Genomic DNA, 27,024 nt, shown 5'->3' on the forward strand with positions numbered 1-27,024 from the left:
CTCAACTGCTTCGAACACCAGGGAGCCAGAAACTCATCTCCCCACACTGAGCATTTCTTGGCTGTCCTTGCACAGGCTGGATCATCCCAGGCCAAGGCAATTGGAGGTTCTGATCCTGCTGTGCTAACCCCCACGCTGAGGATGTGCAAATCTCCCTCTCCTGGGATCACAGCAGGGACAGCCAGCACAGGGCTGGGATGAGCTGTGAGCTGAGCCCAGCGTTTTGAAGACCCATCAGGTCTGTGTGGCTTCATCTCAACCATTCAACCTGCAGCTCAGGTTGCAGCAGGAGGTGAAGGTGGAGCATTACCACCTGGGAGAGTTGTTTATTTTTACTGTGGTTCCTTTACTACCCTCCCTGGAGGTAGGAGGCGGCATTGGCTTGGAGCTAGTTCAAGAGAAACTCCTTAAGCTACACAGGACTGGACCCAGTCCTTCCACCTTGGTGGTTAACAGCAATACCATGAGCTCTCTACTGCGTCTGTGCTCCCTGCAGAACAACTTGTCCCTCCTGGAGTCACCAAGACCTTCCTCAAACCACCCCTGTGCCGGTGGCCCTGGTGGTTAAAAGCCTCCCTGCCCATCTACTGCAGGTTCCAGCCCCATCCAGCCCACCATGATGGCCTAGATGAGCGGTCTTCATCCTTTCCAGTGCAGAGTCTGCCAGATTTGGCTTAAACCTCCCCTGGAGAAACCTGTTTAAGCCAGTGGGTGAGGAACATTCCAAAAAATGCCCCCTGGACTCTGTTATGAGAGCTGTAACTCCAGTGGGGAAGGCAGGGACATCAAATGCATTGCTGCTTCTGCCCTGCCCTGGGAGGAATGGCTCCTGCACGTCCCTGAGCCTCAGCACCATGTGAGGGACAAAAGCATACAAGATTTGGTGGCATGAGCTGCTGGGCTTCCTTCCAGCAACTGGAACCAGTTGCAGCAGCTGGGGCTGGGTCTCTGTCCAGGCAAATTGAGCAGACAACCACTTTCTTGGGGAAAAAATAATCCAAAAATGGAATTTCCCAGGACATTTAGCAACCCTAAAGGGCTGCAGGCTGGGAAAATTCAAGGCAGCTGGGCTAGACCTCCACGTGCTGCCACCAGACAGAGCCCAGCAGGTAAAAGAGAGTCCTTCTTCGCTCCACGTGGCCCAACACCCACGTGCAGGAGAACACTCCAGCCATGCCTGAGGCCAGGGCGGCACAAGAGCAACCTGCCTTTCATTGCATTTGCCAGCAGCAGCAGCCAGCGCTTTCTGGAGACAGTTCAAGTCCCAACGCTAATCCACAGCCTGTGAAGCCCCTCTTGCGTCCTTCAGGCTCTTGCCACCCCTTGCTAGAAGGTGCTGAGTCCCGCTCCATGCACAGGCTCTTGCACTGCATGGCCCTGGCTGCTCCTGGCAGCCATCCCAGCACAGCTCACGGTTGAGAAATGGGGAGCAACTAAAGGGAGAGGGAGGAGAGCTCAGCACTGCCCCAGCTTGCTCGGGGAGCCCAAGCGAGCAGAGCTGCACACAAGTGCCAGCATCTACCCACGATGGTCCCTGGACAGGATCTGGCCCTGGGTGGGCAGGAGCAGGTACAGAGCTGGCACCTCTAAGCATCCTGGATCTCCAGGGCATCATGAAGGAAGCGCTGTCATCTCGCTGATAAAACTTACTTTCTTCCTCCCAGTTGTTGGACTCGTTCCACGTCTACCGCCCAGGAGCTCTGCTGATCCACCCCCGCCAGCAACGGGAGCCCAACTCTAACCCAATCCTGTACTCTGGAAAACAAGTCCTGCTCCTCAAAGTGATGAGCCTCCAAATCTCTATAAAACACAAAAAGAGGTTTTTACAGTTTTATTACCCGGGATAAACGAGGATCAGCAGTTCATCTCTGGAAGAATATTTCCAGCACAGAATTCCAGGTCTTGGCAAAAGAAACATAACGCAATATACTCAGGGTTAGAGCAAAGAATGAACTTGGGTGTCATGTCCATCAAAATCCATGTCTGGATGCTCATGTCCAAATTTGTTGTCTATAACATCCTGCTCAGTGCCTGCATAGCTTGGAAGGTGCCTAACTCTTTGGCTGGTTTTTTCTCTGCAACAGTAATCTTTCCTGGACGCTGTCAGTTCAGCTCCGAAAATTTTGTGGTAGGAGCTTCTCAGAGCATCGTAGGTGTGATCGAGTCCTGTATTAGAGGCTGGTGGTTAAGGATCCCGTTAAGATGCTTCCATCACCTGGTCAGGGAGGCAGAGGGGCTTTGCCACCCCCTTGGCTGAAATGGCACAAAGGTTTAAGTAACCCCTGGGCAAGCGCCCACCCTCAGGGCGGGTGAGTGGGTGAGCAGGTGAGCTGCTCCTGCTGCTCCAGGAGCATTTTGGGATTTAAAAGGTGCCTTCTCAGCAGTGAAGCTCCTGCTTCTGCCCTGCATCCCATGGGCAAAACCAAGGCCAGTCACCTGAGGCCCAGCATCTCTTCAAGGGAAGAGACTTACAAGATACATCCTCCATTGAAACTGGTCCCCAGGAAATCAAAGTGAATAAAGCGTCTGGTTGATAACTGGGATTTGCTCCAGTCGCTCTGTGCGTTGGGCTAGAAAGATCTCAGATGGGACCATCCTTGGTCTCCACACATCTGTTCTCTGTTTTACCCATGGGCAATTTCTAGAAAGCAGCTTCCAAGCTCCAGCCAAGGCCATTGTAAGAGTTGGTGCATCTTGATACCTCATTCCCTGTATTAGATATTATTGGTTTTCACTCACAGAGAGCACCTCGGGCAGCTAAGTGGTGCCAGGCAGTTTAAATAAACAGGTAAGCCTTCATAGTCTGGGGATTTCTGGTGAACCAGGATTCTCACCGCTTACTGTTCAACAATGTAAAAGTAATAACAATAATTAAAAAAAAGAAAAACACTAAGAAGCAAGCTGGTCCCAAAAAGACGTTTAGATGAAACTGAACCAGTTTCATTTATGAATGCGGTCCAGAACAGTGAAACGAGGAGGGCTGCATGATCAGAGAGGCTGGTGGGTGTCTCAGCATCACTTGGGGTTTTAGGAACAGGTTGGGCAAACAGGCTGGGAACAGTCTTAGCCAGTGCTGATCCTGCCCTAGGGCTGAGGGATGGTCCAGATGACTTCTCAAGATCTTCCCAAGCGCTGCTTTCCATGGGAGAGGCACCGGCAGCAGCGATGTTCATGGGCACCTTTCCCAGCCATGTCCTGTAGGAAGCTGTCTCCAAAAGAAGGAAAAGCATGATTTAATGAGCATTAATATTTTAGTGAGGCTGTTTAGTTAGAAATGATCTCGTGAAGAGTCCTTTTACCTTTCTACCAGGTTTAAAACACATATTTGGTTAAGATGCTGTGACTGCAGCCCTCAGCTTCATCCTTAACCCCAGAAAACCCCTCTTTGTCCAAGACAGAGATTTAACTTGCCTTTCCCATCTTGCACCCAGCCAGGCTTTGTACCAAGGGGCACGGGAGATGGGATGCTCTGCCGGCGCAAGCTGCTCAGTATTTCTAAGGGAAGCAGAGACATCTTTACCTGTACAGGGAGAAATGGATCTTGTGATCAGTGACAGCTCAGCCAGGAAATCAGTATTGAACTGACCTCCCTCTTTCCGGTTAGAGGTACAATAAGATAATGGGTGGTAGCAGTCTGTGAGACAAGGATGTCGGTGCTTTTCTTGGGTCGGAGCCACGCAGTCGTTTCAGCCTGAGAAGGGTACAACAAGGGTTGTACTCTACAAGCAAATAATAACGCAAACAGCTCGTTTAAAATATTTATAACATTTTGAACAGCTTGCGTGGCACAAACCCAAGAAAGACTAGGGTGCTCGTAAACGCTGGCGCTGGGTACATCATGGGACGTGCTTACACGATCAATCAGGCTTGCATAATCCTATTTTGTCCTTTTATAAGATGTTTGAGTGCCCAGGCAGGCTCTTAGCCTCTGGCCTCAGCTCCTGGGCTACAGATTGCTTGAAGGTGCTGCTTCCCCAGGCAACATCGGGCCCCTTATCCCACCGCTCTGCTGTTTTCTTGATGAGCTGTTGCTGTTATGCCTAAGCCAACCTCCCAAGGTTGCACCTCAGTGACCAGCCGCTGACCACCACTGAGCTGTTTATAGCCCCGAGGCTTCTGTTTTCAGCCCATGCCCACGTTTTCAAGGCCTTTTGCTAATCCCTCCACTCACCAGCAGCCAGACACACCTGGTACCCAGCTCCCTTTCACACGACAAGCTCTCCCTGCCTGTTGATCCCAAGCCTGGCGCTTCAGCCTGGCAAATTTAGCAGAGGGAAAGTTGCAAAGAGGCTTGTGGGCTTTTGCTAGCAACGTCAATGCTGTTTCTGCTGGGAGAGCAGGCAGGACACGCAGGTCATCAGGGCTTAAAATAGAGAAGGGACTGGGAATGATGAGCTTTTGGAAACTCTCCAGCCAAACCCCACGTACACTGCAGCCTGACCTAGACAGATTACTTTTTGCTAACCTCTGGTATTAGAGCTGGCATCTTCATATCACAAAGATTAGGTGCTCTACAAAGGTGTCGAGACAAAATTGGATTAGAGAGATGCAGGTCAAAGACTTAGGACCAGGTGCTCTTTGTCCCTTGTACAGCTCTGGGTCTTGGTGTCCTGTTTTGCACAGGTTTTGGAGTTTGGAGTCCTGGGTTTTGGAGACAAAAGTCCAAGTAAGGAACCAGACAGTAATTACTGCAGCAGCACCACTCGCTGTCAAATGCGTACCGTGGTGGCTTTTCTGCAGCTGCCTGCTCCTGCAGGTGTCTAAATGTGATTTTGCTCTTCCCGTGCAGGAAACTCAGTCTCCCCACTCCATGGATTTCCACGGCTTTAAGCTGCTACCACACACCCACCTGACACCGAAGAGAAAATGTCACATTTGGAGAAACATCTCCATCCTCCTTCTGATGCACCCAGAGCGACAAATAATCACAGAATGGTTCGGGTTGGAAGGGACCTTAAAGATCACCTAGTTCTGCCCCCCTGCCATGGGCAGGGACACCTTCCACCAGCCCAGGTTGCTCAAAGCCCCATCCAGCCTGGCCTTGAACACCTCCAGGGATGGGGCAGCCACAACTTCCCTGGGCAACCCATTAATCAATTCTATTTCACACAGTCTGGGCTTGGCGAGGCAAATCCTTGTCATGCAGTTAAATCCTCCCCCTTTATTTTTTTTTAATCATAAAAAAAATATTGATTTTATGATGCCAGCATAATGATTTTTAAATATAAAAACTGATAGTAGACTCAAGCTTCCTGGCTTTTATGTTCCCCAAATGTTGCCTCCAAAAGTGCTGCAGGAAAAACAAAGACCATCAGGCTTTCCCCATGAAGAAAGCACGCTGCTAGTAATAAAACTAAGCAAAAAACTTTGAAATGATCAGCTAGAAAGCAAAGTGAAGAAAGGCTGGGGGGGAATACATGAATAGCATTGTGATAGCTGGAGATATTTTTAGGACTTACTTGATTTCCTTATTGGGAAATATTCCTAAATTCCTGGCTTCCTCCAAAGAGCTGAGCCCTTCCAGGTGAATGTGGTACTCCTGGGACAGCATCTGTGGAAGCAACTGCATTGTGTTTTATGGGACAATGTGCAGAGCTTTAACCGGTGCAGTACAGGCAGATGGGCTGCACGCTCCTGAGTATTCTTCTGAAATTTGTGCTTGAAGCAAATACCCAGATCCTGGTTTGAAAACACTTCATTGCTATATAATTACTTCCCCAGAAAGGTCTTTAATTTTTGATGGATAAGTACATCACCCTCTCCTACAAAGAGTGAAGAGCCACTGGGAACTGCTCCAGGCCATATTTCCTCTCCCAGTGGCAACTCTGCCATCACTAGAATTGCAGAGTCCCAGCATTTTCCTGAAGTGCCTCAACCAACACAAACCCCACCAATTTTCTCTTCCCATCCTCACAAGAGGAGCGAGTGCTGGAGGAGCTTTGTGTGTTTTGCTAGAGTATCATTTGAGTTTTGGTTCACAGTTGCTATACTAGTTTTACAAGTTCAAAGCAGGGAAGTCCAAAAAAGCTACCCAGCTTTCTGCCCGCGGCAAAAGGTGGAGAAATCTGTGATGAGTTGAAGACCTTTGTCTTGGCAGGACCACACGGATTCCTGAGCTGTTGACTTGCTGCAAGCTCTCAAATGGAGAGTAGAGATCACACCTTAGAGACTGGGAGAGGAAAAACAACTCAAGGGCTATGAAGTGCCAAGATGCTTAAAAACTGCTTTGGAAAAAAAACCAACCCACATTCTTCCTACAGGAGGAATAAGAAGCAGAATAGAAAGACAGAATGCGTTAGCCGTCTTCTTGGCCAAAACCTTGTTTTCTATATAGCTGAGGTCGTCTTGGGCTTTATCAGCAAGTAAAGCATGTGCTGCTTAAAGCATCCTTGCAAAGTCTCCAGTGCCTGCTTTAGCCATCCCCAACGTTAGCTGGTTTATCTTGTAAACCAAATGCAGGGCTGGAGAGAGCGTGCTACAACTGCTGGGAGATGGGCAGGCAAGCACCAGCCTTCAGACCTACCAAACTGGGGCAGTGGGATGTCCTGCAGAGGGGACATGTTCCGGCAGGAGCAGAGCTTTTGTCTCCTGTCCCCCGCTACCCACATCTACAGGGCTGAAAGCTTCGGATGTGCTGACACTGTTTGGATATAAGACATAAGGCTGTGCTCTTACATTTCTGTACTAACAAGAACGAAACACAGCACGAATCCCCGTGCTTTGGGATCTCTTTAGTTCCTGATGCTAAAAAGAAAAGGACAAGAAGGAAATACCTTAAAAATGCACTTACACAGACTGCAGTACAGAAATTACATCTTCTCAGCTGAATTCACCTCACAGTCCAAAGTTCAAGACTAAAAGCACTTGCCATTCTCTGCTGTTAAAATAAAGAGCAACTCCACAAAGAATATGGGTTTTGGTTGCATTGTTTCAAGTACAGGGCAATAGGGTGTCATCCCGATTCTCCAACCAACCTTCTGCATGACCTTGCGCAAGACACTTTTCGTACGTGTCTCCCTCCCTCTTCACACACATGGCTATTCAGCCAGCAAGGTCGTTGAGGCAGCAACTCTCACCTTCCATATAAAATTGGCAAAGCAAGCTTAGATTTCGACAACAGTAACGTTAAAAATGTTCCCTGTGAGCTCCATCTCATCAGATTTCTTCAGTCTGACACCCAGTAGGCAAGTGATAAACTGACAGCTGAAATTCAACACAGGTTAAGCACAGAACAGCACACGCAAGAAAATACAATCATAACCTATGTGCATAACGATGGGCTCTGAAATAGCTGTTACCACTCAGGAATGAAACCTTGGGGTTATAACAACTACGAAAGCATCAAGTCAATATTTCCCTGCTGTTAAAATAGCAGCCAGTGTTAATTAGGAAGAGAACAAGGCAGCAAATGGTTATGCCACTATGCAAATCCTTATTCATAAGACTTCAGGGTTGATAACGCACTAGGGACACCTCGTTCAGCTCCGGGCTGACACGTCCCACACGTCCCTCTCACCTTGCTGTTAGCTTCAGGACGCTGTCAAATCTCTCTTAAGCAGTCATCTAATCTAGAGTCTCAGAAGTAATGAGCAGTTCATACTTAGCCTGAGAGGAGATTCAGTTATTCAGCACATTAGAGAATCAGAGTAATTACATGTGTATTTAAAACACGCAATTAAAGCTTAACTTTAGGAAATCAAGTCTGAAAAATACCAAAATGCTTCATCTGAAGTGGTATAACCAATATTGTACTGCCAATAAAGCAAATGTATCTTAACAGCCCACCATTCTCTCCATTTGCTGTAAAAGTGTAACCTTTTAAGGCACCACACAAGAAGAGAAACAAAAATATCATTGCTTCAGACCACAGTTAAAAGTGTGTACTTACAGAAAAAGGTGGGGGCACAAAAGTATGCAAAACCAAACAAACAAGTAAAACTTTGTAGCTGCAATGAAGAACTCCAAAGTTCTGCTGAGCCTTTTGAGAGGGCACTGATGAATCACGGAAGGAAAAAAAAAAACCTGGATGTGTAAGCAGGAAGAGCTGGAGGTGTTAAATAAAAAGTAATTTGAGAAACCACTAGAAATAGAAAAAGGTCAGTAACAAATTTCCAGAGGAGGCAGGAAGTAGAGAAGTAAATTCAGAACTAAATTTTTAAAGACATGCAAAGTACAGTCATACCTGAGAAAGCCTGAGCCAACACATCAACACAGGCTAAGTGGAAGAACATGCATTTGCAAAAAAAATACTTGCTACCGATTACATGATGTGATAAGTAAGGTCTGTCTAAGGACCTCCTTCAGTACGTCTGACCCTTTTCAGGTTTCCGCACCTCTGTAGGTGTTTGCATTTACTGTGGCAACACCTAGAGGACAACTGCTCACAAATCAGGCTCCGGTGGCACGCATTTGTACAGCGCCCACCAAAGCGAGTACCCACAAAGAGATGAAACTAAGGCAATGTAGGTCCGCTAACGCTTTAGAAGGAGGTATGCTTACGCTGTCTTAGTGACTCCACAGTACAGAAAAATACTTTATTTATAGCATGAATCTCCTACACAAAGCACTAAATGAACAAGCCATCTCCCCTGCGCAAACTTCACCCATAAGTCTTCAACAATAAGGATTTTTTGAACTAAATGGTTCAAAACTTGCCAGTAAAACAATTCTCAGCAAACGGAAGACCTTCAAATCATCAAGCTGGAAGCTCAGAAGCTGGTATTACAGAGAAAACAGCAGAACAGCTGGTCAGCAGACACAGAAAACAGTCTGTATAGCTTAAGAAATGCTTACAGCTAGTCACTCGGAACAGTAGTATTTGGTGAAATAAGTCATGAATAAATCATGTTGCTTAAAGCCAAGTCGTATTTCCAGCTAAGTTCAGGTAATACTAAATGAGTTATCAGCGCTTAACTTTCTACAGCATGCTGCTCAAATTATTTGACTCTCATAAGCAAATCCATGCTAATTCATATTACACTAATTTCTTTGTTTTACTACATAGTAGCAAAGCCCTTACAGTGTTGCTCAAGGTCAAGCAGAAAACTAACAGCAGAGCCAATAACAGAAGTTGGATTATGTTATTGCCCCAAGTCCTGTGGTTTTAGTATTAGTCAGGCCACTTCTTCACCTCTGCTGCAGGGAGGTTTTCTAACGGTGGATCCAGCTATTGCCAACAGCAGCACACGTGCTGTAGAAGGGACTGACTCCATGGGACGACCTTGTGCAACAGAAGAGGATAGTAAGGAAGCCAACACACAGTAGGTAAAATACAAGTGTTTTTTTTTTTAAAAATTGTTTTTCTGTTTTACAAGCAAATGTTTGTACAGAGGTTGGTGGAACACAAGCAGACAAAAACACAAGACCAAGGGTTTGTCATATAGATCTGCAGCCAAAACTTAATAGAGGGGCAATAACTGGAGATATTCACAGCGTTGATCAACTACAGGTCTATACCCCCTCCCCCAATACATGTGTGTAACAGGAAAAAGACACCCAGCATCAGCTTTTAAACAGCTAAAATGCCCCCAGAGCTCACTTCCATTTTAAAATCTGTACAATTCTAGGTGCAATGGAGCACAGAGACAACTGCCATCATTGCATCACCACCTCTTGCCAATGCTTTGTCACATGCTGTTCCCAAACAAAAAGCAAATATAAAAACAGGAGCAGAGTGCTATGTATTATTTTACAGCAGATTTAAAAAAAAAAACCAAACAAAAAAAAAACAAGCCAAAAAGAGTTGTAAGTTGTAGTGTTTAGTAGTTCAGATTTTCATACGAGAATTTTCTTCCATGGCCTCCTACTTTGAAAACTTCCACTGGCGCTCCTTCTCAAAAAAAAAAAAAAAAAGTCTAACCTTGATGTTATTTGACCTCAAATACAGAAATACATAGAGAGCAAACAAATGCCAGATTTGAATCAATTAAACAAAAAGTTAGTTACTTATGTGTGACGTTAGAGGAAGTGAGAATCTGATAGCTGGCCAGATACAAGAATGAGTTTCCCTCAGTTCTACCTATAGCATTTCAATAACGACCTGTAATTAGTTAACCCTGAATATTTCTAGCAAAGACTGCCTGACAGCACAGAGCTCCTGCTAACAGTCCACTCATTCCAATTCAAATGGCTAAGCATTTCAAATTCCTTCCTCCTTCCATTTCCCTGGGTTAAACGCGTATTTTCTTTGGATTTGGGAAGAAAGACAGACTCATTCCTTGTTACTTTAGTCTCCATTCTGGCATAGAAAGTATTGTCCTGGAGTCAGGAGAGAACAAGCTAGCTGCCAACTGTCCAACGACCCCAAATCACTCTGGCGCACAGACAGGACTTACGAGAGCAAGGCTGTAACTCTGAGAGATACCACCAGGGAAGAGAAGCATGACAGCACACAGTCCTTTTCCAAAGCTTCCCACTTATTGTGGATGCAGCACAGGGACTCCATGATGAAGCACCAGAACAAGGAAAGCAGGAATACAGAGAAAGCATCTCCTCAGCAGTGGGTTTTCAATAGAACGAAGTCATCTGAAAGCTCAAAAAAACAGGATCCCCAGAGCAATAAGCAGAATTGTGCAATTCAAAAACACACAGACGTGAATCTTACTTTCAAAGGGCTTTATATTACAAAAAACATAAGTCACAACGAATGCGAAAAATCCATTCAATGAGGCTTGTTTCCAGTTTGCTAGGAAAGCTACTTTTCTCTTCTTTATTCCCAGCCTACCACTGAAAACATGATTGCCAAAACAGTGACACCTCGAGCTAGATTTTTAAAATCAAACTTGCTCTGCCAGATCCAGTACTCTGAACTTGTCCAGGTTGTAGAAACAAGCCTTCACAACTCGGCCTCCAAAGTATCTTCCGTTTAGATCCACTACAGCTGGAATGGAAACAAAGAACAGGTCAGCAAGCAGCAATTAAACAAACAAACAAACAAACAAACATTTCTTTAGCTAAACATTCTAATTGGTGAATCTTTTTTTTTAATCTACAGATTTTGTTTAATCTACAGAAGTTAACTCTGAGGTTCACAGGACACAATTTAGTATCCTACCTTTGATGGCAGATTCAACCCGTTCAAACTCTAAAAATATTCTTACAGCTTCATCATCAGGGGCACCAGGAATCTGAAACAAAACAAAAAGAACACCCCCAAACCAGAAGTAATTAGAATAGTAGCAAAAATACTGTTTTAAATTGCTGTTCTTCACAAAAGTAGTGAATGAGTACACAACAAAAACGTTCCAAAAGCACGATACCCAGAGATTTTTGCCCAGTTTCTGACATTGTAAGTTTGTATCTTACAGATATAGAAAATCCAGAAAATGCAGAATCACAACACAGCAAAGGACCCTGTGAGATCTTCTAATCTATGCCCCTTCTCTTAGGCAGTAACAAGCCAGTCATGAGGGAAAAGTGCCCAGTCTGCTTTCGGAGCAGCCAAAAAGAGAGACAGACTATCTCTTACCTCAAAGATGACACATTTCCCAACCTTGCCGTATTTCTCGCATTCCTCCTTAGTTTCAACTTCTAGATCTTCGTCCACCTCCCCAGCACCTACCATGTTCTGAAAGTTAAAAGAAAAAACCTAACTTACTGGATGTAGTCTGTACAGACGATTATGTAGGCAAATCACAGATGCCTACATGACCACAAACATTTTAAGCTTCTGCTTAACAGTCCAGAGCCACAGGAGGAGACAGTTCCCTACTACTAAGACAAGGTAACTGTATAATCTACAGCAGTGGTGATTTACAGTCACAATTTGTATCTCAGGAAGATGCATATTTTCTCCACAACACAAAGCACCATGTAGGTGCAGGCCAGAACCGTTCAAATTGTACAGACTCATTGTAACAGGAACACAGTTCTAAACATTTCAACCAGTCACATACGCTGCAAATACCAAAACATTTTCCTTTACTCTCAACTTACCCTTAGTAAGACCACTTTAGTTGGGCATTTCAGTATCTCGGTCAGTGGGTTAGAATCTGCTTTCTTGCCTGTTTCTGCAAGGAAAACAGAACAGTGAATCATGGAATATTTTAAGATTAAAGCTAATTAAACCTTATATGGGGGCTTTTATCAGAATCTTGACGATTCAGATTATCCATTACAATTCTGTTATCAAACAATGGAATAAAAGCCACAAGATGTAGTTTCATATCGGTGAGGAACAGTCGTTCAGAACTCGTAGCTACTTGGAAAGACAATAAGCAGAAAAATCACTTCTACAGAATGTGAATTAAGCTAGAACACTGACAACGTACTATTTCTTTGAGGGAAATAATTCTTGAATTCAGAATTCTGTCAGATCCCCTAAGAACTAAAAATCAGATCTCCTGACTTCCAACACTTACACTTAAGCAGAGGTGCAGTTCTAGTAACCCTAGATGTTGTCTCTAGATTGGACAACAGCAGGGAAATCAGCGCAACATCTAAAGCACGTGACAGGGACAAAGTGATCAGGAGCAGAGCAGGATCACCCCCCGAAGAGGCTCCCAAACGCTGAAGGACAACTGATGGAGGGAGGGGAGTATGAGCTAAAAAAATTAATAGAGAACCACTTTAAAAAAAAGATTAAAAAGATAAATTTCCACAAGAAGGACTATGAGTCATTCTTCCAACTCTAACTACTATGTTCTGCAAGGACAGACAGTAAAGAAAAAATCCAGGAGCTTCCACTGAACCCAACTATTTTTTTCTCCCTGACCATTTTTCACAAACTTAATTGGTGTAGGACAAAATTACCTTTCTCTGTAGAATCGCCAACAATGATCTTGCCACCTCTCTTGCTTGTTTTCTCTACTGACAGTGCTGTGCTCAGCCCCTGTTCATGCTTTCCCAGCCCCTGGCCCTCTCTGAAACCATACTTCTGCATGATTTTATGAGCTACTGTCCCGCTGCAAAGAGAAAAAGCATCAGTTAGTAAAGGTTTCTTACACAATACATTAACATTGCATTTCTCCTGAGTGCTCAAATACCTCTTAAAATCTTATTATACAGAAACTGAAAACATAAGAGCTTCTACACAACTTTACAACCTAGCAATTTCACAGCACGCCATGAAAATGAAAAGTGCTACCCATGAATTACAGACGGAAAAAGCTGTCAGAGAAGTTGACTAAATAAAATTGTTCATACTTTTCCAAATACAACCCAACTTCCATTAGCAGTGCAAGTCAGCATCATACGCTCTATAGAATGGTTTGGGTTGGAAAGGATATTTAAAGATCATCTAGTCCAACCCCTCTGCCATGGGCGGGGACATCTTTCACTACATTGGGCTGCTAATAGTAAATCACAAATCAGATTAGATGAAGGTCTACTTAGTCCAAATTCTTATCTTTCTCAGTGGCTGGTATCAAAAGCTTGACAGAAGAGGCAGATATAGAACCATCTGAGCCGAGGCCAACTGTATGAGATTCAACAAGGCCAAGTGCGGGGTCCTGCACTTGGGTCACAACCACCCCCTGCAGCGCTATAGGCTTGGGCAAGAGTGGCTGGAAAGCTGCCTGGTGGAAAAGGACCTGGGGGGTGCTGATTGACACTCGGCTGAATATGAGCCAGCAGTGTGCCCAGGTGGCCAAGGAGGCCAACATTATCTTGGCCTGTATCAGCAATAGTGTGGCCAGCAGGACTGGGGCAGTGCTCATCCCCCCTGGACTCGGCACTGGTGAGGTTGCACTTCGAATAGTGTGTTCGGTTTTGGGCCCCTCACTACAAGAAAGACACTGAGGTGCTGGAGCGAGTCCAGAGAAGCTGGTGAGGGGTCTGGAGCACAAGGCTTATGAGGAGCAGCTGAGGGAACCGGGGTGGTTCAGCCTGGAGAAAAGGAGGCCGAGGGGAGACCTTCTCGCTCTCTGCAACTACCTGAAAGGAGGGTGTAGCGAGGTCAGTTTCTTCTCCCAAGTAACAAGTGATAGGACAAGAGGAAATGGCCTCAAGTTGCCCCAGGGGAGGTTTTAGATTGGATATTAGGAAAAATTTCTTCACCAAAAGTGTCATCAAACATTGGAACAGGCTTCCCAGGAAGTGGTGGAATCACCACCTCTAGAGGTATTTAAAAGACAGGTAGACAGGGTGCTCATGGTTTAGCGGTGGTTTTGTTAGTGTTATGTTAACAGTTGGACTCAATGATCTGAAACGTCCCTTCCAAACGAGATGATTCTATGATCTACTTCCCACATTAGATCATATTCCACTATCTATTAATTCCAAGTTGGCATAAGCTCCAGAGTACATGGCTCTGCTAGTCCTTCCTATAACAAATCTGGATATCCTCAGTATTAATTTAAACATGTGTCACTGAATTTTTGAGAATGTATTGAGGCAATAAAGTTCCCAACCTATTCAAAGGTACTTTTTTTTTTTTTTTAATAAGTAACTTAGAAAAAGCACCTCTACTGACAGGTTTGGAAATTCCCACTGAATGAATATTTAGAATCAAAATATACCTACGTGTCTTGACATTTTTTTGGAGACCATAACTAGATAGGTCAAGACAAAAAACATGCCATGGTACACTAGTTTAAACCACAGTAAATATTCTACGTTCAGTCACCCCCATTTTATCATAGGCACATAAGATTACACAGAAAAAGCAGGATCAGTGACACGACTATTTTCTAAGCATAGTATATGAAACATACAAAGACACATTAAAAAAGGCCAAAAAGTCTGGCTATGAAATACTGAAAGGTTAAAAGACTAAGTCACAGAATAAACAGTAGCCAATTGCATGGTCAAAGTAAGGCAGGTTAGGTCTTATTTTTAGCACTTCCTTCAATGAAGTGAAGGCCCCAGGGTATTGCTAACCAGAGGTGGTAACAATGCATAAACTGGTCCAACAGTACTGAGTTTGGTTATCCTTTTTCTGGACAATGTTAAAAAAAAAAAAACGAAAAAGAAAAGCATTTCTATCAAAAAAAAAAGCATCAAAAATTGTACCCAAAATGGAAATGCAGTGTAATAATGTAATAAACTACACTTTTATGTCTGTGTTCGTCCTGGGTAGAGTTTCGACTACACCGAGGCTGCATTTCTGCAACACCTGATGCGACTTATAAGAGGACCATAGCTAACCACTACACCTTTCAAATTAGGTCTCTAAGCTGTTTTTTAACTACAAATTCAACTTCACTTTGTTGCCACAGTAGTAAGACAAGCATCACGCACAATGCTAATCCAAGGCAGAAAAGTAAATGGGCATATTTGCATCCACAGCTGCTACATTCATTCAAATATGCTTTGAATTTTTGAACAAACAAAGCAGAGACAAAATGATTTGCCCACTGGTACGTAGCAAATTTAAGACAAAGCTGGAAAAGAAACCTAGAGGAACTAACACACCATCTGTGTTTTCCTGTATACTGCATTAGCTTGGCTTGTACAAGACATAAACACTTTATACTGGAATGTGGCTTCAGAATTTGCTTAAAAGCAGTGCCTTGAATGCAACCACCTCAAATACATTTCTCTCAACTGAGTAAATCCACTGCTTTTTCTGTATCCTGCCAGTTAGGACCATACGGACTCAGACTAACCACATACATGCAATGGGTTGTGCTCTTCTCTACTGACAAACTATTTTAACTTTTGGTTTCCACCACCTTCTAACGCCTTTTTCCACAAAATGCACGTAAGTCACCCATTTACCCCATGTTGGCAAGGAAAGAGTTGCTAGGTCCCGTGGGGGAACGAGGTCTTTCTGGCTCATCATACACTGGAGGAGGAATAGCTGCTTTGGAAGATGGTGCCCGAGGTCTCGACTCCTCTTCAAATGGAAATGATGCTACAGCTGAAGAAAAAGGAGACATTTGCTTTTTCAATAAAATACTTTGCATGAACTACCTACTTTTAATGAACACTATAGAGTATTATGCCTTCAATGTAACTCATTTACTGACAGCTCTTCATCTGCAAGTTGTACTTTTTTCTGCTTTAATGCTAACAAACTATGAAAAAAAAGTTTTCCACATAAATCCAAAAGAGAAGAATGTTTCCTCTGCACATGCTGCTTTAACATCCCCTCATCTCTCTCTCTCTCAGAAACAAGATTCGAGCTGAGTTACTCTGGATTTTCCTCACAGGTTATACAATGAGTCTATATATAATACGTATATAATACGTCTATAACGTATTTATTAACCTCTTACCAAATGTAGAAAAGAAACATTTAGAGGCCACCCGCACAACAATCAGTTTATCCAGACAGAACAAGCAAACTTAAAAGCCCCATTCATCAGGAACAGAATTATGACAAAAATAGATCAATGCACACAGTTTGGGGCCCGAACGCTGTGAAGTACACTGTATGTTTACACAAAAAAGAAACCAGTCTAATAAAAAGAATTAATGTAACCCGAAGCAAAGTATTTACACAATCTTAAGAGATCTCACTGACAATTTCCAAACCACAACTTCTCCTGGGGGGTGGAGATATATTTTTCTCTATATCTATATATAGATGTCTCTATCATACTGATTAAACTACCTTCCACTGAAAAGTCAAATGGCAAAATGCAAAAAAAAGCCTACAGAACACTAAAGGAAATACGCAGAACACACTTTTGAATGCACTTACGGACTTTTATACTGACTTTAGATTATTTTCTTGTGAACTTGTATTTGTATCTTACCAAATAAAACACCAGACACGAAGTTTGGGGATGTCGTATGAGGGAAAAAAAAAAATAATCCCCATTTAAGCAGCAGATGGAGCGGACTATGGGACTTCTGCTACAGCAGTTTTTTCTCTGCTTTTTCCAACCTAGCTTTGAGCATCAAGTAACAAGCCGTACAAAGGTTTCCTTGTGAGATCATGTCACATTTTGAAAGCTCTCCCCTTCAGGATATTTCTACCATTTCCAGCCTGTATTTACTTTTCCTTGACACCACTCAATTGCTCTTAATTATTTACTCCAAACAATCTCTTTCTGTTTTTAATGTTTACACACTTCAAATGCTTTCACTATTATATCATTCACTTACTTTGCCAAGCTTCATCTTTTTTTAACTTGAATCTTCTCATAAATAAAATCAGGACTCCCAAAGGAAAGTTTGTATGCATAAGATTCTGTTTTCTGATTATTTTTTAACGACATACAAAACATACTGTTCATTATTTTAATTTTAAAGTGTGATACAATTAGAGATGCAAAAAAGTTCAACATTTTGTTCCTACAGCAAGATTATGCCATCTAGCGGTCAATTGCAATCCTCAAGCTGTCTTCACTGGGGGAAACCCTAGCGCACGCACATCTCTCTAGTAGATACTGTATCCCTCAAAAATTTAGAAAATTTTGTCTGTAGTACATAAGCCCTTCAAAAAAGACATCCATAAATTACCTCCTAAAGCAAAGGGTAATGGAAAAACTCCCTCTCCATGCTGTGGAGGTTTCTAGTCTATGCAGAGAAACCCGTCTGCAACATTTCTCCTTTCACATCATAAATGAGTAACTGAACGTGGTTATAACAGACCAGCTTGCCAAACCACTTCTCTAGCAATACAGAAAGGATCCTTTAGAACCGAGATGGGAAGCACGGTAGTATCGCAGGTTTCCCCCACCAACGAAGAACTAGTACAAGTTCTTCTGCCATGAAGAGTCATATGGGAAGAACGGCAGGACAATTTAACTGAACGGAAAGTTGAGTGAGAAAAACAACACTGCTAGGTTTTAGGGAGTTGGCTTTTGGTGTACTTACGTTCTTTGTCCTTCTCAACAAGAGAAGTGGGTGGTGCAATGGCAGCTCCTCCCATACCTATGAGCAAAATGGAAAACAACACGTTTGTATGATTAGATTCTGCTGATCGGAATAGCTTCACTGAATCTAATACAGCTGCTGGCTCCTTACCAGCCAATTCTTAACATACATCTCTATCAACAGAAAAGTAGCAAGAGAGCAGTCTGAGAAGTTTCAACAGGGGTGAACTAGAAATGAATGAAAAGCACACCAGGGTAGACAACATAGAACAGCGATGATGTATTACATATTGTGTCTATCAAACATATTTCCTAAGATTTAAAAACTAAAGACTATGGTGAAACAAACCTTCAGTTCTAAAACTGCTCAACCAAACCAAATGAAAAAGACACTTTGCTCAAGATTAACTACACTTTCAAAACAGTAAAGTACAAAGTCCCTTCCGTACTTTAATGGGCAATATTCTAATGCAGTCCCAAACTTCCATGGCAGAGCAAATATTTTAAATGTTTCCTGTCAGAAATTTTCTTTTTTAAAATAACAGACCTGAATTATTTACTGTAACTTTGTTGCTGAAAGAGAATAAAGTTTAATTTTGTTTATGCCAAGACATATCTCATCACCCAGATCCACATCTTCTAACTAAGGGCATTCAAATAACAAATGCAGGAATGGTAAAAGCCTTAATAATGAAAATTCAACAGCGATTTTCACAGTCTGATTTTATCTCATGTCTTACCCCTTCCCTGGAATCTACACCACGCAGAAACTTAAAATGGGTATCTACAAACTAATGTAAAAAGAGGTTTTTCCACATATAATTTAGCTGCCATCTGCCTCCACAGAAAGAAAAGTTTTCTGCATTACAACAGTTATGGTGTAATAAAATGCCAGGTTTGTTCTAAAGGCTCATAAATGACAGTATACTTTTCAGCTGAGAACAGAGAAATACAGAATCCATGAAACAGGAACAGGATTGTGAATTGGCCCCCCACCCCCCATCTTTTTCTTCTCTTTCCCCATGAAAACCAAAACCAGCTCCCTTACTTCTTTTTCGTCTCTCCCTTTCATAATCTTCATCTTCATCAGAATCTGGATCTGGTCGTCTTGAAAACCCACTGGCTTCATGTCTGTCTTTACGTCTTCTGGGAGACACAGTAAGTTAGGATAAGAAACCATCAAAGTTAACTCTTTGTTTTAATTTGTGGTACCACCTTTGTAGTGTGAATTACACTGCTGCACTCTTAGAAAACATTACTTTTTGTTTCTTTGCTTTTATCTTCATGGAGTATATTTTATAAAATGTAAGATGATCCAAAGCAAGATCATTTTTCACTTGCAAGTAGACAATGTAAGGAAATGAGGAAGCATCTGAATAAATCTAGTCCAAACTGACTTGTGACTGAATGACTAAAATGGAAGAGGTGTTGGATGGAATCGATAGGAAGGTAACAGAGACATTAATCAATCACCCTGCTTTGAACAGAATCCTTTTTAAATTCCCTGTCACAGGCTACATAGAGTCGTATCATTTGCTCAGCCAATAAAAAAAAAAATAAAAAAATCACCATGCTTAAATAATCCGATTATTGAGAAGCTAGCTTGTCAACTAAAATAAGATTCAGGCAAGTCTATTAAAACTTTGAACATTTAGCTGAGAAATGCTTCAAGAATTGAATTGCCTTTCAACTGTTATTTATTGTGATCACAAAAATACTCAATTTTAATACTTTGCAAAAGGAAAAGTGTTCTTCCAAAAAAGTTAAGAGCACATCTTGAGGCATAAATCAGATCTCACTCGCAGCACAGCCATCAAAACTGTGCTACAAGATGTTAAAAACAGGACCACTAGGGAATCAGACAAAATTTCTGAATGTCTACACTGTGAATTTAAAACAAACTTACACTCCGCTCAAACACCCGGGTTATCACAAAGCATACATCTGATGCAGATTTGGCTGGCACTGTTTCTCCAATTTTTAAATCAGAACACACTATGTATTTTTTAATTCCTCTAATTGTATGTATAAAGACTACACCTTGGCCCACATACAAGCTACAAGCACAACTAAATAGCAATCAACACTGAACCTGTGGAAATGACAGCTCAGATTTCTGAGATCTTACATGCTAGTTAAAGTATGACAGAGCCTCAGGCATTCCTCCTGCACCACAACAATGAAGACAACAGAGAAGACAGAGAGTCCAGATGACTAGAAATATTAATTAAGTACCACAATTTAAACAGCAACAGAATCTCTCTCTTGTAATTCCACAGACTTTAGATGAATCATACCATGATGAATCTGGTTTATTAATTTCACTTAAAATAAGCAAATATAATCTTACTGACTAGCTGGCAGATGTTTTACCATCTATTTCAGTAGGACACACAATCTGCATTCAACTTCTTTAATATGATTAGAGAGATTTCCTATTCCAGGGAAAGCACATTAAGGTAATTAAAAATAAGTAGTATTTTCTTTTGTCCAGAGACAAAGGAGTAATAAATACACAATTAACTTACTTAACCTGAATGCATAATGTTAAAAAAGAAAATGCAACTATGCCTCTCAAAGGCCGTGCTAGCTACCTCTTTAAAACTGAACGCATTTGCGTATCAGTTTAGAGTATTTAAAAGGAGAAAGGATGGTTTATCATTGAGTACGGAAAGGTACTTCTGTAGTCACATTATACTGACAACAAATGCTCTAAAATACCTGCAAGGTCAAAGTCTGATAATGATGCATGAAATCCCCAAATACTGCTGCTACTATTGAAATAAAGTAAATGTAGAAAAACTTAACAAACATCTTTCAGCTTGTCCATTACAAGCCAAAGAGGCCGTAAACATGATAAATCTTGTAATTTTTGCGCTGTTAGGTGATTTTAGCAAGAACATTAAAACGTATTAATTAAAACACTGCACTTGTTTCTACTAGCACACAGTAGTCTTCGCAAAACCTTTGAGAGTTTCCCTGAAAACTGTTTAGAAGGATAAAACTAAAGAAACTGATATTTCTATTCTTTACCTAATTGTCAATATGTCATGAGTTTAAACAAAAAGCTTACTTTTCTCTTTCTTCAATCTCCTTTTGCCTCTCCAGCTCACGCTGCCTCTGTCGTTCCTCTCTTTGACGTTTCACCACTTTTTCGTAGTCGTTTGGGAACATAGGATCATACTCATCTGCCAAAGGAATCAACACATCTCCTGCAGAAAAACCACTAGGTACAGGATCCTTAAAAAAGAAAAAGGATTTTTTTTTTCAGCTGAGATCTGCAAACAACATCCAGTCAGAAACCAAGAATTTAACACTTCCTACAACACAAAACTCAATTCTTGACTCCTATAACGGCAGGTAATATCCTAATCCCACCAGTATTAAAAGAAATCTTTGCTTTGCTTACAAACTAACATTTCACTCAGTCTCTCACTATCTCAAATTTTTCCATGAAGAAAGAATCACCCCCACCCACTCTCCCTGGCAAATACAAAGCAGCCGCAAATCAGCGTGGACAAGAATTTTTCAAAACCCATTAATTCATTATTAGAACTATTATGGTATCTTGCTGGTGCAACCATCTGCAAGGGGTCCTCCCACACAATCTCATCAGCCTTTTTCATCATCTGCTATTAATATAATACCGACAGAGGTGCTCATACTGTTCTTCTCTCATCTGAAAGAACTATTTCAGCACCATCACCTTTGGAAAACTTTCAAGGAAAAAGTTTCTTTTGATTCCTTACCACAAAAAACTCCATTCTAAAAGCTTAGGTGGCTTTTCTTTTATTTTTAAGTTAATTGTTATACAGGTCCAGTTCCAACACTGATGCAATTACAATTATGTTAATTATTTACTTGACCAAATTGCCACCTTGCAAAATACTTGAAGGTTTCCAGGACAAATATGCTAGGAACATTGTTCTATTTTAAATTCACATTAAACTGGGTAATTCAATGTTGTACAACATGGAAGCCTGTATAAAGTTAAAATGTTAATTAATTAAAGAAATTTCAGAAAACGATCACTTCTTTGACCACTAGGAAGGAAGATGAAAAAATAAAAATACAGACTGGAGTCAAAGGATTCCAATTCAAAAACATCAGTTAACAGCTGGACTTTTTAGCTGTCTTGATCTTACCTTTAACCCAGCTGCTACATGAGGAGGTGTGTCCACAATCTGTCTCTCATCAGAAGAGCTACCTCGTTTCAGGTCAATCACTGGAGCAAGGACTGTTGTTTGTTTTGTTCTTTGACTCTGAAAAATCACCAAAACAAAAAGTCTAACAAAATAGTTTTCTTTACATACTTGCAGCTCGTATCTTCAATTTTTTTAAAAAAAAAACAACGAAAACCACCATCTCAAATTCTTCACTGTGCAAAGCTCAATACATCACTTCAGTCTATCAACATATAGTGATACTCAACACTTTTAATGAACCTTGATGTGGAAAACTTAGTTTATGCCATATTTTAGTGGTGGCAAAGGCTGCACAGTTCTGTGAAAGATGCTTGCCAACTATGGTTAAAGAGCTGCTACACAAATACAGATCTGATGTGACATTTCAAAGAACACGTTAAGTGAAACCAGTGCATACCCTCCTCTTTTTTTAATAGAGTGAGATCAGACTTTGTGTGTGTGCACTGGAACATACAGTGGTAGGTGAATGGTCCTAGGTTTGGACTAGGACGAGAAACACACATTAAAAATTCAGACGATCTCTTCAGATGAGTTTGAACCATGGGGGTTTTTTTAAGGGGCTCAGACTTCTTCCAAAGACGTACTGTTCTTCATATTTTATCATCTGATAACACATATTAAACTATTCTGAAATCTGAATTTTCTAATCCTATTCTATTCTTCTATTAGTCTATGCATACACTGCATATCACTTACATAGACAAAGAATATATCTAATATAGTAAACATTTAGATTTCATTCATGCAGGTTGTTCCAATTATCAACTAAATCCTACCCTCAATTTTAGCAGCATAAATCAGGATTAATACCAGCTAAAAAATGCTGTGCTTACTTAAGTATTGGGTATCTATGCTGCTACTACTTTTTTAATTACGTAATCTCACTCTATAACCTATACACCACAAAGTGTATAGGACTCCAGGTGTCCTGCCTGAATCAAAATATCAACCCTGCTTAAAGAAAAAGGGTGAAATGCTGTAGCAATAAAAAGAGTGAATGACTCTGTCAGTTTCAGCTCATGGATTTAGCTTGTGCTCCTTCTCCCCTTCACATACACTGGAAATAGTTTCTGCAAAAATTTCTAATGCACAGTGACTTGCACTTTAGCACCAAAAGCCTTTTAAATAGCAAGCATAAAATGATGCAAACACATAAATAACAACTGATGCAAAATACCAAGAATGACCAACAGCCAGTACTGCCAACTATCAATCACAGTATGGCCCTTACTTTAAAAAAAAAGCTTAATCTCGTATCTTTAAAGTTAGATTTGAAGATCAGCTTTAGACTCTGCTAGTTAAAAGATCTGAGGTTTGCAGCACACACATCAGTTCTTCATTCAATTTTAATTTTGCAACTCCCTCTAACAGACTTCAAGAAACATGCATCTCACTTTTTCCCCCTTTTGCAGTATTCTAAGGTCATAAACTTTCCTCAGTACTCCAAACACAAAAGCAGTTTGAATAATAGAAAGCAAAAATACAAAGGGACTATACCTTTGCTTGTGTGAGAGCTGCTTTCTTCACCTGCAATTGAGACTGTAGTAGTTTGAAATTTTTGGACCAGCCTTCTGTTTTAGAATCGCTGGTCTCAACTCCCAAGTCATCGTAAAGTGACATTTTCTCTTCAATTTAGAACTAAAAGACAAAAGAAAGAATCCAGATGACACAACAAATCTATGTTTAGAGCTTATTTGCTACTAGTTTGCCTATGTTTATACACCATATTTTTATATAACTTTTTATCAAAGCCAGAGAAAATTCAAAGTAATAACATTTTTCTGGCTAGTAGCAGATACAAATGCTACAGTAAGGCTTTGTAAAAGTAACTGAAAGGTAATGAATACTGTTCAAACGTTAACAGGTGTTGCAAACTTCCTAGAATTACAGTTGTAGCATTAGATATCAAACATTTCAGGCTTTGAAGAAGTTACCCTGTAGCCCACCCTGGTATTTTAAGGTTTACAAAGAAACTCAACATTAAGTATCACACAATCAAACACAAAGGAATTATTGTCTCTGCTGACCTTAAAAACTATCCACACAAACACGTTAACATTCCAATCACCTTCTTAAATTTTACTATTTTTTGCATCCCTGTAAAGGAATATCTTTCTTCTACTCAATATACTTGCCAGAGTATTATTAAGTAAGTATTTCCACAACATTTAAAGGCCTCTCAAATACATATAACTTATATATGCATACACACACAAAAATATAAATATACACAAAATTAGCTAGGCAATAACAACAACATGACATTAAATGTATCACTTTGTCTGATACTGCATCTGACATGAACGGAAAAAGAGAAAACTGGAATGTAATGAGGCCTTTCACCTGTGGAACAACCTGTAAGCTCATTATTTACTCTTTGATAGGCCTGGATTATACTATCCCCACCCCAAAACTTTAACTTAATTTACTGCAGGATCAAACATGACTGATTAACAGTGTGCAGTGAAAGCAGTTATATTCATCAGCAAGATCTTGATCCCACAGATCTGACAGATACTTATATTTAAGGGAACCTGCCTGACTGTTGCTATTCATATAAATTATGTGTTTTTAAACCTGTGGAAAAAGTCTCAGATGCAGCAGACAGCAACTATATTACAATTCCAAAAGGTGGCAAGCTCAGCAAAAAATTTAGAAAAAAACAACAATTTGATCCTGCAGTGGAATATGAACAACCAGGGCTCAGCAGACCAGAGTTCACTGCAAAACAATGGAGGAAGTTGCATTCATTGGAGATTATTACACATATGAGTATAGGGAATGAAACATATAGGGGTACATTATAAAGCATATGGGAACAGGATGAGAACAAGGCACTACAAGAATTCCCACCTGCCACGGGAGAGCAAAGTTTATGCAACAAGAGTGCAGCTATTCTGGGGCAGATATGATGCACTTGGGGTAAGTTATGCTACATATGTGGATATAGGGAGGGAGCTGCCATCGCGGGGAAGGCACTTTCTGCCTCAAGGCCTGGCGGGGAGGGGATGCACCACAGCCGGGAGGGCACAAGGGACCAACGCACAAGGGCTGCAACCACGTCAACAGAAAGAGCGGGCTGTTGTTTCCGCCCGCCATGGGGACAGAGGGGGCCGAGGCCTGGGAAGCAGACGGGCCGCGCAGCGGGGGCTGAGGGGCCCTGACCCCCCCCCGCCTCCCGCTCTCCACACAGGCCTAGACCCCTCCGAGGGGAGCAGCCGCACGGCCGAAGCCTCTGAGAGGGGACAACCGCGCTCCTCCCGCTCCACCCTGCCTCCCCGCCCTTCCCCCGGAGCCCAGCACGGCCTCCCTGGGCGGGCTCGGCCGGCCGGGGCCCACCGCTCACCCGTCACCGCGCCACCGCCGCCATTAGCCTGCCGCTAAGGCAGCCGGGAAGTCCCGCCCCCCCGCAACGGCTACCGCGCCTGCGCACTGCCGCGCGCCCGCCCCGCTCGGCCAATGGGTGCCGAGGGCGCCGCCGTCGTACCGCCCCCTGGCGGCGGGCGGGGGGCGCAGCACGCCGTCAGCCCCCCCGGCTAGCCCTCCCGCTCCGCCCAGCGCGTACCAGTAAGGTACTGGGGAGGGAGCTCCGCATCTTGCCCCCTCCACCCCCGAGCGCTGCGGGCTGGGGGAAGGTACTCTGATCCCGAAAAGTCCTAATTAAGGTGCCAGAGCCACCGCCGAGCCCCCGTTTACCTGCCTGGTGCAGCGGGGCCGGGCCCTGCCTGCCTGCACTGCAGCCTTCCTCAGGCTTCCTATACCTCGGGTTTCCTACACCTCGAGTTTTATGCACTTTAGACTTACTACACCTCAGGTTTCGTACACCACAGGCTTCCTGCACCTCAGGTTTTATACACCTCGTATTTCATACACCACAGAATTCCTACACTTCAGGTACCTCAGACTTCCTACACCTCAGATTTCGTACACCTTGGATTTCATACACCTCGGATTTCATACACCTCGGGCTCCCTACACCTCAGACTTCATATACCTTAGACTTCCTACACCTCAGATTTCATACACTTCAGGGTTCCTACACCTCAGAATTCCTGCGCCTCTGATTTCATACACCTCAGATTTCATAGACCTTGGCCTTCCTACACCTCAGAATTCCTACACCTCGGATTTCATCCACCTCAGAATTCCTACACCTCAGACGTCATACACCTCAGATTTCATAGACTCTGGCCTTCCTACACCTTAGAATTCCTACCTCTCAGATTTTATACACCTCAGGCTTCCCATACCTCAAATTTCATATACCTCAGACTTCATAGCACGTTGTTTTGGCAGGCAGGACAGGTCAGGATGCAACCAACTGGGATATGGGGATGAATTCTGCAAGACCAGAAAGACAAGAAGAAGAAATGGCCTGGAGTTGTGCCAGGGGAGGTTTAGGATGGGTGTTAGGAAAAATTTCTTCACCGGAAGGGTTACCAGACATTGGAAGAGGCTGCCCAGGGAAGTAGTGGAGTTGCCATCCCTGAAGGTATTTAAAAGACGGGTAGATGTGGTTCTTAGGGCCATGGTTTAGTGATGGTTTTGGCAGTGTTAGGTTAACAGTTGGAGCTGATGATCTTAAAGGTCCTTTCCAACCCAGACGATTCTATGACAGGTAATTGCACACCCAATTTTTCATCATGGGTGTGAAGTTTATGCTTCTGGCTTCCTCATTCCCAAAGAAACCCAAATTCCTTTTGGTTTTCGCAGCGCGCACCCAGTGTAACCGGCACTCTGAGTTTTGTTTCCCTCCTCACGCTGGGAATCCAGTCCCTGATGTGCCTTGGGGGTCCTGTCTTGGGGTGAGACTGTGATGTTGGTGTCGGCTGGGGTCTGCCATGATCGAGATAACCCCAGAATTTTCCATCCTGTGTGGTACCGGTGGATCACAGACCTGCTCTGGAGGAGTTCCCAGTTGAGGTGAATGAGATGTGAGTCAGTCATCTCACCACCTGCGTGTCACGTTCGGCAGGTCTCTGTAGTGATCCCTGGCAGAACCCTTTTAAAGAAGGTGCATGAAACTGTGGAAATAGAGGCAAACGACAATAAACACAAAGTAAACTTTATTTTGTCAGGATGGTTTAATGCCAAACAGCAAATATTATCGAATG

The 27,024-nt window shown here is 42.5% G+C and overlaps 1 protein-coding gene across 6 annotated transcripts; it reads right to left on the reverse strand.

Annotated features, from left to right (window-relative positions):
• Positions 1-1,816: 1,816 nt before the first annotated feature.
• Positions 1,817-25,314, reverse strand: RBM17 (RNA binding motif protein 17). Of its 6 annotated transcripts, none has more exons than XM_063323684.1 (14): positions 25,257-25,314; positions 23,408-23,548; positions 21,851-21,967; positions 20,779-20,945; positions 18,754-18,848; positions 17,707-17,763; positions 15,658-15,799; positions 12,751-12,902; positions 11,935-12,008; positions 11,468-11,566; positions 11,054-11,126; positions 5,460-10,879; positions 4,466-4,849; positions 1,817-3,520 (listed from the first exon to the last, which is right to left on the reverse strand). In XM_063323684.1, exons 2-12 carry the CDS (start codon positions 23,528-23,530, stop codon positions 10,776-10,778), a joined length of 1,203 nt encoding a protein of 400 aa, XP_063179754.1. In that variant the 5' UTR covers positions 23,531-23,548; positions 25,257-25,314; the 3' UTR covers positions 1,817-3,520; positions 4,466-4,849; positions 5,460-10,775. The 6 variants fall into 6 exon arrangements, with proteins under 6 accessions (XP_063179754.1, XP_063179750.1, XP_063179749.1 ...); XM_063323680.1 differs by having other exon boundaries at positions 1,817-3,205; positions 4,722-4,849; positions 18,754-18,851; XM_063323679.1 differs by having other exon boundaries at positions 4,722-4,849; positions 18,754-18,851.
• Positions 25,315-27,024: the final 1,710 nt, after the last annotated feature.

Source organism: Chroicocephalus ridibundus, chromosome 1 (genome assembly GCF_963924245.1).
Source record: "Chroicocephalus ridibundus chromosome 1, bChrRid1.1, whole genome shotgun sequence".
In the NCBI taxonomy this organism is placed as follows: domain Eukaryota; kingdom Metazoa; phylum Chordata; class Aves; order Charadriiformes; family Laridae; genus Chroicocephalus; species Chroicocephalus ridibundus.